Source organism: Cylas formicarius, unplaced genomic scaffold, assembly GCF_029955315.1.
Source record: "Cylas formicarius isolate icCylForm1 unplaced genomic scaffold, icCylForm1.1 PGA_scaffold_9__14_contigs__length_23061073, whole genome shotgun sequence".
Lineage (NCBI taxonomy): Eukaryota > Metazoa > Arthropoda > Insecta > Coleoptera > Brentidae > Cylas > Cylas formicarius.
Genome location: NW_026844365.1, coordinates 6,833,276 through 6,844,124, shown reverse-complemented (window position 1 = coordinate 6,844,124; position 10,849 = coordinate 6,833,276). Strand labels below are relative to the sequence as shown.

General features: G+C 33.1%; 1 protein-coding gene across 1 annotated transcript; it reads left to right on the top strand.

Annotated features, from left to right (window-relative positions):
- Nucleotides 1–1,101: 1,101 nt before the first annotated feature.
- Nucleotides 1,102–10,623, top strand: LOC132707479 (uncharacterized). The gene is made up of 8 exons (XM_060679349.1): nucleotides 1,102–1,449; nucleotides 1,509–1,730; nucleotides 1,833–2,062; nucleotides 2,633–2,905; nucleotides 5,260–5,322; nucleotides 5,386–5,546; nucleotides 5,607–5,727; nucleotides 9,809–10,623. Exons 1-7 carry the CDS (start codon nucleotides 1,302–1,304, stop codon nucleotides 5,722–5,724), a joined length of 1,215 nt encoding a protein of 404 aa, XP_060535332.1. The 5' UTR covers nucleotides 1,102–1,301; the 3' UTR covers nucleotides 5,725–5,727; nucleotides 9,809–10,623.
- The last annotated feature ends 226 nt before the right edge of the window (nucleotides 10,624–10,849 follow it).

Sequence of the window (10,849 nt, the reverse complement as noted above, 5' to 3'; positions counted from 1 at the left end):
GCCCAATAAAGAAAAAATATAAAATAAAATAAAGTAAGAAATAAGAATAAAAAGGATTTTTTTTTGCAAGATATGGATGTAGAAGAAGATATCAGAAGAATTATTCAACAACTAATTAACTATTTTTTAAGTAAACTTTTGAAGTATATGTGCTATTTTAAGATGTATCTTTACTTGATTTTAAGTAATTAATGAATATTTTTGGCCATTTTTGGGCCAACAAAAACAAGAAGAAAAATTCCTTATTTATTTTTATTTATTAATAAACTTATTATTATATTATTACCTACTCTAAAATATCCATTTATTTTAAATAGGATATTCAATCCATTTTCATGAACTGGATATGATGGGATATGGACCTTTCTCATACACGATAATGTTTCCTATCTTAACTAACAATTTAAAAAACAATTTTCATTAAATGACAGCAGTGTAGCGGCAGAGACTGAAGCACTAACCATTATTGATTGTATTGAAAAGGTGCGATTGATTGATATTGTTTTCCTTCACTTATTTCGTTTTGTGACATCGCCACAGATATATGTCTATCTTAACAATCTGGTGACGATCTGTCAGCAGCCATGTTGGTTGTTATGCCGCAAGGTCATTAAGATGATTATAAACGAGATTTCGAAAGAGTCTTCTCAAAATTGTTTTTATAGTTACCTCATAACCGCCTGTACCATCAGCATTAGGCGGGGATTCTGTATCTACAGTAGCTATGTGGCGTTAGAAAAGGTTCGCCGAATAATGTAAATCACAAGTAGTTGCCGAAAAAGTTGAAGAAACGGGAAGTGTAAGGAAATCTTTTTTCGAATCTTGCTTAAGAATGTACAATTCAAGTTTGACTTGACGAAATTAATCGTCGATGTAACCATCTCCTTCCTATTTTAACGTTCTTCGAGATGGAGATGTGAGATAATGAAGACAGTGCTATTAAGCAAAATTTAAGTAAAAGCCAAATAGTACTATCGTTGAAAAAGTTGGTAATGGGCGAGTACTTATAGTTATTCCCTATTTAAAAAAAAAAGAAGAAGAAGAAAGATTTGTTAAGACTTCTATGATGAACTGGAATTTCCTTAATATTCCGTGAAGTATACTGTGTGTTTTTTTGGTAAAAATAAACGTTGTAATCAATTTGTCAGTTCCCTTTATATTATGAACTATTTCTGAATTTTTCGGACGAAGAATAAGAATGGAAATAGTTGTTGCGGTCTAGATAACTAACGAATGCTAATGCCGCCAAGTGTTTTAAAGAGATATAATTCAAATATGGATAAGGGATTTTGAGACTGGAGATGGCAGCAAATTCTTCACAGAGCAAAAGTGATAGTGACTCAGATCCAGATGAAAATAATCATCTACCTAGACCTCTACAATTAGATTTAGGAGATGACTTAGTCCATAATCCTGATAACGGCAGGTTAGGATTTCAAGCGTCTTCAGGTAAAAGTTGATGTTTATAGAAGAGTGCTGCTAAAGAAGTATTAATGTATTTGCTGTAGTATCCGATGCATCCAAAAAAGAAGACAATCCCTTCTCTTTTAAACACTTTTTGAGAGGTGGATCAAGTTTTCCAACTTCTCGGTCTAGTGTGTATAGGGATAATCGATCGCACAACAACTCTGACATTTATGAACCTAATCACTCTAGAAAATTGCCAGAATACTCATCGGCCTTGCCAGACTTTGTTCAGGATCATCTTGTTGTTGAACAATGTTTGCTAGGTATGTATTTTTAAATGTGGACACAAATCAAAAAGTGCTTTTGATCATTCTCGGTTCCTGTTTTGAGAAGATTTACTTGATGTAGTGAATTATTATTTGCAGGTGCAACACCAGTCACTTCTTCATGCAGTTTAGATTTACCTGAGTTAGCACATTGTTCAATTGGCCCAAGAAATGGAGACCTCATTCAAAGGAATCATAGTCCAGTTCAAGAAGTTGGAGGTCACATTCCTCTCGATTTACCCGGTTTGCCTCTAGGTGGCACCTTTCCTTTGGATCTTCCTTTAAACAATGGATCTGGACAGTCTAGAAATATACCTATAGTGGCAGAGGTATTTATAGATGTTAAGGTCTTGAATATTAGTAAAAATTGAATATTAGGGATAATGTTGGCCTAAATTTGCTTGATAAATTAGTAAAGGACAAGTAAAAAATTATTGTGCAGGGTATTTTTTAACAAGTGTCAGATAATTTTTTAGGTTTACATTAAATAAGAAGTTTTTAATGCAATAAAAATTTATATAAATTCTAATTTGCTAAAAGTCATAGCAAATATAGGTGCAAAAATGTCAGCTACAGTTTTTTTTATATAAATACATTTTATAAATTAAAAATTTGTTGCACATAAACAGAATAAATTGAAATTTCAAGTACCCTTCTTCATCATATGTGTAAAAATTGTAAAATTAATGTGAATAAGTCAATGGGACTTGTGGACATACCACTGCAGTCACTGAGTATATCAAAGTGTATCAAGTATTCAGTTGCTATACTGTGGATTGCCTTTATAGTATGTGTGTTGTGGGTTTTGCTTCGCAACTGTCAAAAGTAACCATATTTTTGGAATTTAGTGGAAAACCTTTTTACTTATTGACAGGGAAAATATTTAAATTTATTTAAAGGTGAATAATGCAAGCAGTCTGCCCGACTTTCTCGCGGACGGAGCAGTTTGCCCTAGTAGTGACGGATCGCCACTAAATTCAACAGTTACGAACGGACATGAGGTCAACGAATGTGGTGACTTAGAGACTCTACGTCGACAGTTGGCCGAACAAACCCGCCAATGTTTTAATCTTCACAACGAGTTGGCTGCAACTAGAACGAGGGCGGAAAGGGACGCCCGGGAGGTAGCGGCCGCTTTAGAAAGCGTCGAAGAGAATTTGGAAAGGAGCAATGTGAGTGTTTTTATTAATTTGCAATCCAAAAGTAGGAATTTTCTATTTGGTACTATCCAACTTGATATTTTTACCTTGTAAATGACTTGATTTGCAACCTCACTGTTAAGAGTTTTAATTGTTTCCCAAACATAATTCATTATGTAATGACAAAATTCTAGAAAAGATTTTATTAGGAATAATTTAAAGTCAGGTAGATTCAACTTGATTAAATTTCATAGTTTGACGAGTGAATCTGGACCTCACACTGATACCAAGTTGATAATTTGTTCAATTAACATTTTTTTTTTATTATAGTATTTTTATATTATATTTAGCCTACTGGTCGTAGTTAGACGAGGTTAGATATAGTTAAATAACCCAAAGTAAGCTCATCGGCATTCTGTAATTGCCCCATGATGTCACAGTTAACAGTTAGGCGGGGTTTGTTTTCAATTTCAGGTAGCTGTTTGGTCGTTGGTGTCTTTTTATTTAATTTTTTATTCTTTAATGCAAGGAATGGTGCTAACTCAACAAAATATTTTGTTTTTCGAAAATAAAATCGTCTCTCTCTTGTTACCTAACCTAGTTGGACCTTGTTTTATAGAAACCACAACAAATATTTTAAATTCGGAAAAAAGTCCGAAAGTCCCGTTGGCGTATGTTTTCTTTTGTAATTTTGATAACTTTAAGCTTTTTTTCACTTGAGTAACAAAAATGATTTTAAAACTTAATTGAAATATAGAACCTCATAAAGGTAAAAAAAATCATTTGTGATGGCAAAGAACTATTTACGAAAGGTTTGGGTAATTTTATACATATACACAAAATTTACTTATATAACTTCCATGCAAACAATAATAACTTCGAATAAACTTCGATCTTTGTAAGTTAAATATAATAAGAAAATGAACACAACAAAATAAATTTTGAAAACAAAACCAGATGATAACGGGTGAAACATTTCATATCAAAACGAGTGAGATATGGTGGGATGGGTAGTTCTGTGATATGGAATATAATAAATAATACCGTTCAGGTAGCTTACAAACGAACAAACATTTACAGCGAAAGTACAAACCACAAGAAAAGTATACAAAGTAACGAGAGTTTTGAGCTTGCTCACAAACTAGCCACAGTATTTGGATAAGTTAATCGGTCTACTAATACATAACTAACTCGTTGAGTATGTAAACTAGACACACCTGTTTGGTTAATTTAGTTCAGGATGGTAAAATAATTCTTGGGTAAAAATAAAGTTCAATATAGGTAGAACATAATAGTAAAAAGAAAACTAACAAAAGAATGTAAATTGGCAACCTCAGGGATCATTAAACAGTGTATACAACTTATATCTTATATTGTAAACTTCAGATAAATTGCCATGAGAATTTTCCATATTTTAATTTTTAAAAGCTGCACAACTCTAATGGTTCCTAAATTACGGTGACACTAATTGTAAATAACTAATAGAAAGTCGACTTTGTTGGTGGATTATTAGAAGAGTAAATACATACAATAATAATTACATATGATTATAATGATAGAGATGGGCAGATAATTAACATATTCAGATGAGGTAGGTTAACTACTTGACTCTCGTCGCAAAGTTTATGAAACTTTTCGTCCCTTGTTGCCAAATATTCAATTATGGTTTCTTAGATCTTGTCCCTTTAAGTTTTTTCGGAATAAAAATTTCGTTTCTATTATTTTATTCTTTGCGTTGTGGATTTGGGAATTAGGTTCCATTTGTAGATATTTATAAATTTTTGCTATAGCAACAAAAACTCGCAAAGAGTCTTTTAAACTGTTTTTTTTTTGCGTCGGTTTCAAAAATAGAAAAATTAAGCGGATATTTCCCGATCAAATCAACTAAATACAACAGTTAGGCAGCACGGTGCAGCTGGATGTCATTTAGCGACCACAGTTAAAAATTCCATTTCTACTAAATATGTTAGCCGTAGGGTTACCAATTTTGTGACTTTTGCTAGTAAACTTCAAATTGTTGCAATTGATTTATCATTTTCCCGCCAGATTCATAAAAAGGCACGACAGTAAACAATAACAACACCCAAACTAAATATGACCTCACTTTTCTAATAAATTAACCACAGACAGGAATTTGGTTAGTTTACATACTGACTACGGAGTTAGTGAATATGAAGTGTGGAGTTTGTAAGTTAAGCAAAAGCATCAGTTAATTACATTTCATTTCTTGTGTTTTATACTTACACTATAATTCTTACATAGTTTGTACACTATCTGGATCGTATACAACACAACAAATCAGCTAGCCCTTTTCATGTGAATAATTTTCTATCGAAGTAACCAGTAAGAGTTTTTGGTATTTTTTATGTATTAGTCAAATTTTTCAGAGAAGAGCCGCTGCGGCCGAGAACGTAGCAACAAAGTTGCGACAAGAAATAAAAGATTTAAGGGTAAGTAAATCGATAGTTAAAGCGTGAAGTTGATACCGTGAATTTGTTTTTTGTTTTTTTTAGTCCGAAATAGTTAAATTGAAATCGGAAAATCACGCTTTAAAAAATGGCGAATGCTCGAGCGGCTCGAGCCGAGATTACTTTAGCGCACCCAGAGAAATGCCATCTTATCGTCTCGCCCAAGATTTAAGAACCGCCGCCTCCACTGCGGAACAATCTTTGAGGTATTTCGACCGGTACTCGGCCCGATCCGTCGCCCCCCTCAAACAACACTTCTTTTTAAGGCAACTGCTAACCGGCGTGGATAATCTTCGAATGATGGCGTCCACTTTGGAGAATTTGCACAGGATCGAGGAGGACCGCCTCCACATTTCCGACGACAACACCGGCCCCGCGCTGTAGTCTGTAAGTGTGACCGAAACGTTTGTTTTTATTTGAAGCAACAATGAAGTTACTGCCATTCAGGGAGAGTTGCGATGCAGTGATGCGCATGTGGCGGTTTTTCGCGTTAATTTGTCGTTTTTCGTGCTTCATAGTGAAACGCTTGGGAACGATATATATATATATATATATATATATATATATATATATATATATATATATATATATATATATATATATATATATATATATATATATATATATATATATATATATATATATATATATATATATATATATATATATATATATATATATATATATATATATATATATATATATATATATATATATATATATATATATATATATATATATATATATATATATATATATATATATATATATATACTAGAAAACTAGTAAAAAAGTCCAAATGTGAATTCAGAAAAATAAAAGCTTTACTGCAGTACTGCTTTACTTAACAACTCTTTGAGTTTTTGATTTGATTCTCGACAATGTATAGTGAATTGAAAGTGAGTTGGAATAGCATAACCACAAAAATTGGGCATTGAAAGTTATATTTGGAATATGTTAATTTGATTTAATGGTAAAAATTGGTTTCTGATAATTTTCCAACACCTACGCAAGAACCATATTGTTTTATTGCGATCTCTACAGTTGGTGCTCTCATAGCTTAGTGACCAGCCTTGGAACAACACCTATACCCGTAAATATCAAACAGCGTAACAGCAGAGAGATTACACATACCTGTAAAGGCTAGTAATTGACTTAACGATTAACGTTAATTTTCCTTAACTTTTAAACACATACACAGACCCTAGTGTTTTCACTCTTTACAGGATAATACATAAATCTTTGAAAAATTATTATTGCTGAACTGCTTTACTTAAGATCTCCCAGTTTTTGCTTCGATTCTCAAGTAGGTATAATCAATATGAAGGAAATTGGCACAACATAACAATAGACGGATTGGACGTACATGAAAAAAATATTTGGAAATGTGTTAAAGCTAGTAACATATTTTTTAACTTAATGATAACAGATAATTTTCCATTAGTTTCAAACTCTTAAATAGATCCTAATGTTTTTTTTTTAATAGAGACGTGACAGTACTGCGTTGATAATTGTAAATAATGCGTGTACCCCTAAACATCCAGCATTTGAATTAATTCCCAAGTAGTTCATACAAAGTTAAGTGAACAGCATAATATTTGCTATTAAGGTATTAAAGGCTAGTAACATATTAATTTAACTTAATGTCAATTATTATTTTTGCGAAATCTTATTTGACTGAAAACGTATCCATTAGCAATGACTCTTTAGTCTAAATATAAAAGAAACAAAGTATGTTGAGAGAAAAATCAGCACTTTTACTGTTCCATGTTGATATCCAAATGTGGCGCTATATTTTCTCTCTTTGTTTAGTTCACTTGCCTTTTAATGAAGTTTCTCACATTTCTAACCAAATATTTTATTGTTTATATGGTTATTTCAGTTTTTTTTTTGTGATTTTTAATTACGAGTTGAGAGTATTTCAGTGAAAACCATCAAAATCCAAAAAAAAAGAAAAACACCGTTTAAAGCTTATATAGGATATTGGTTTCTTTGGATCCCAAATGTTGAGGGTTACCAACCAAAATGGCCGATGCTACGCATCACCAATATAACAGATTAGGGTAAATGTAGGTAATGGGAATCACTTAAGCGAGAATGAAAAAAAAAAAGAAAATATATGAATCAAGTATTTATTCCTGTTCTTTTTATAAGCTTTACTTACTTAACTATTCATTGAGACCAACTTTAATCACTCGTGGTTTATTAATTAGGGTACAATAAAAGAAATGAAAAAAATACGTTTGATCTTGATTGTCAACCCCGGTTGGTAATGCCGATCAACACATATCGCACACATAATTGTTCACAGAATCCCATTGGCTACAGTCGGCATGAGCCCAGAGCCCACAAGAAGTGCAACGGTACCATGTTTCATTGTTTCATCCAAATTCACCACATACAAGACACAAGTTGTTTGCATCTTCATTTCCGTCATCCTGGCATAACTGATCCGTATTCGCACCTGATGTGTTGTCATTAAAGTCCTGCAGAATTTTATTAACTTTCTCACGACGGACCTTCTTTCTCACAGCTTTGGTCTTTTTATTTTCCTTTTCATCTAGAGTGATGTTAAAACCGTTGTGTGCTGTTTTTTTTTCTTCCTTGTCTTGTCTTGACAGCAGTGGCATTCTTAGGCAAATGAATGAAATTTTGAACACTTGGCAGATCCTTAGATGTTGATGATATGTAAAATCTAAACAACGATGCAGTCGCTGGTTCAGAAGTAGTGGGACGGAATGCGTTTGGAATATTTTGTTCTAATTCAGTAGGAGCTGTTAGGGATGATACGGAGACAACAGCTCCGGCAGACGTCGATTCTGAAATAGAGTCAACATAATCTTGAACAATTGGTTCAGATTGTAGGATTTCTGCTTTGTCGGAAAAAATATTGGGGTTCATAGGAAATATGCCTGTTGCTTTGAATCCAGCTTCGGCCTTACTAATGGAGGCAACATTAGAGAATGCTGTTCGCACCAGCGAAGCAATATCATAGAGTATTATTCTTTGTGAAAATTGTCTCTTCATGAATAAATCGCATTGTTTTCTATATGCAGCTTTGAATGAATCAAAAAATGACACATCTAGTGGCTGCATGCAATAGGATGTATGGGGTGGAAGAGATAGCATATATCCAAGACTAATAGTATTGGTTAGTTGTGTTGGCCCAGCCTTTTCGAGAGTCGGGGTTATCCTCTTTTTGGAGAAAATAAACACACTCATAGCGCAAAGCATAGTGATATTCTTACTCCTTTCCCAACTAGTTATGATCCCTACTCTCTTTTGTTCCGTTGCAGCTAATATCTTTCCACATTGTTTTTGTTTTTTGGTAAAAATTTGTATTTTCCAGCAGTAGTTCTTCCAGCAGCTCGTAATTTCGGGTAATAAATCCCTGAAACCAAATTCGAACATCCAATCTTGACTTTGCATTAAAATTGTGTTTGTTCTTGATTGTGTCCGCTAACTCATTTTCCATCTCAGGAGTGAAAATAGTATTTCAAACCTATGAAGACCTTGTGAAGACCGGCAAATGGAATATTCATGGTCTTCGCGGCTTTTCTTATAGAATAATTCTGTTCATTAATATGTTTTCTAGCCTTTTCCAAGTCGTCTGTGGTCCAGTTAGCTTTATTAGTCGTTCTATGGCGAACTTTCAGCATTTACAAATAAACAATAATACTATTTTACTAAGATAAGGTAGTGTGAGCAATGGGGATCACTATGTAGGTAGTCGGGATCACTCGAATCCGATAACACACATCGTCAAAAAGACAAAAAAAAATCCTGACACGGCTTTGAAGTGCTCTCGGTCCTTTGAGAGTGTGTCGTGGGTTCTACGGCCGTAAATAAGGCACATAATTTGAAAACTACCAAACTTTTACTGAAAGACACTACAACACTACACTTTTCAAAAGAATCAATAACAATTGCCGGACACATCTTCCGCCCGTCTACCCCACTTTTTAAGCGGGGATCGCAAATATCCCCCGTTGCCGCACTTCACATTTAATCGCGCGCCGCAACTTTATAGGTTATTATAATAATTTGACTGTTGAATTGTACGCTGAAGTGCTACGACGATTACACATTACAAGGACATAAAGAAGTATTTATTATTTTTGGACTTACCTTCTTATTTATCCGCTCTAAAAATTTGACGAGAATGGCTCAAAACTGACTCCCATTGTCTGCATTTCCCTTACAATTGTGAAAAATATGGTACATTTTGTCGGTTGAATACAGTCTTGATTTGTAAGTACCACGTGATTCTTTAATGACTGTGACGTTTCATGTCTCGGAAACCATTTTCATGCAATGACTTTGTAAAAGGAACCAAACCCCTTTTTTTTCCTATTACAAACTTAAATGGTATTACGAAAAAAAAATTCTGTAATTGTTTGTTGCTTTCAGTATCCTAACATAAAAAATTATTCATTTTTCCTATGTTCATGTATTGCGATCGTTGTAGAAGAGGTGTATGTAAAAAAGGAGAAGACCTTCAGAGACATCTTTAACACGCATATTCGAAGATTTCCTACTTTGCGATATTTACAACAAGGGGAAAAAATATATGGCCTACAGTAGGTTGTACCAAAATCTTTCTTTTCTGAAAATTTCTATTGAAAATTGAAAATTTGCAGCGTTTGAGGGCTACATTATTAATCAATATTTATTAAGCCTCTGTAGTTAACATACCATTAATATATTTGACCTATTAGAAGTATCTGCTAAATGCGTTGCTTCCTCAACTTAAATACGTGGCTTGCTTAATTGTGTAATCAATCCTTGTGTGATCAATCGTGTGTAATCAATCCTTTATCTAATGGTTATTGCGTGAACATCGTTAATTTGAATTGACAGACTAGAGATTGTAAAGGAAAACAAGAGAATTATTATGTTGTATATTTAATTTTTTGATTCTCGGTCAAAAACACAGTTGATGCTTCTCATAGGTCCATCCCGTATTATTGACGTTTCATAAATTCCAATTAAATTTAATTTTTTTGCACTTTTATAAAAGTTTTCTCTAATTAATTCGCTTTTCTTGTAATATAATAGCAATTAAATAATTAATCGCTTCGCATTTGTAAATATAAAATTACGTTTTCCTAATAGCTACTAGATTTTATACATGTGATTTTCTTTCAGGCGATAAATTTAATAGATATATAAAATTTCTCTATTTATACTAAGTTATTTTGTGTATATATAGGTTTAAATTTCGAGTGGACCCTTTCGCATAAGCCTGTGTAATTCTTTCAATATATTGATTTTTAACATTCAGCAATTTTTATCAGATGTTCCTCCCTAGTGTACGCGCACACCGGCCTTATCCTTTGACGTAAGGCATCCTCCATTGTTGAATTAAAAAACAGGTTCACGTTCTTGGTCCCAAGTACACTCACTCACTACTGATGCTTTTTATCTCCATAAGAATTGGTTTTATCGAAACACAGCAGTAAGTATAAGTAGAAAAATAAATATATCTTGATTTGTAGAGAAATACCAT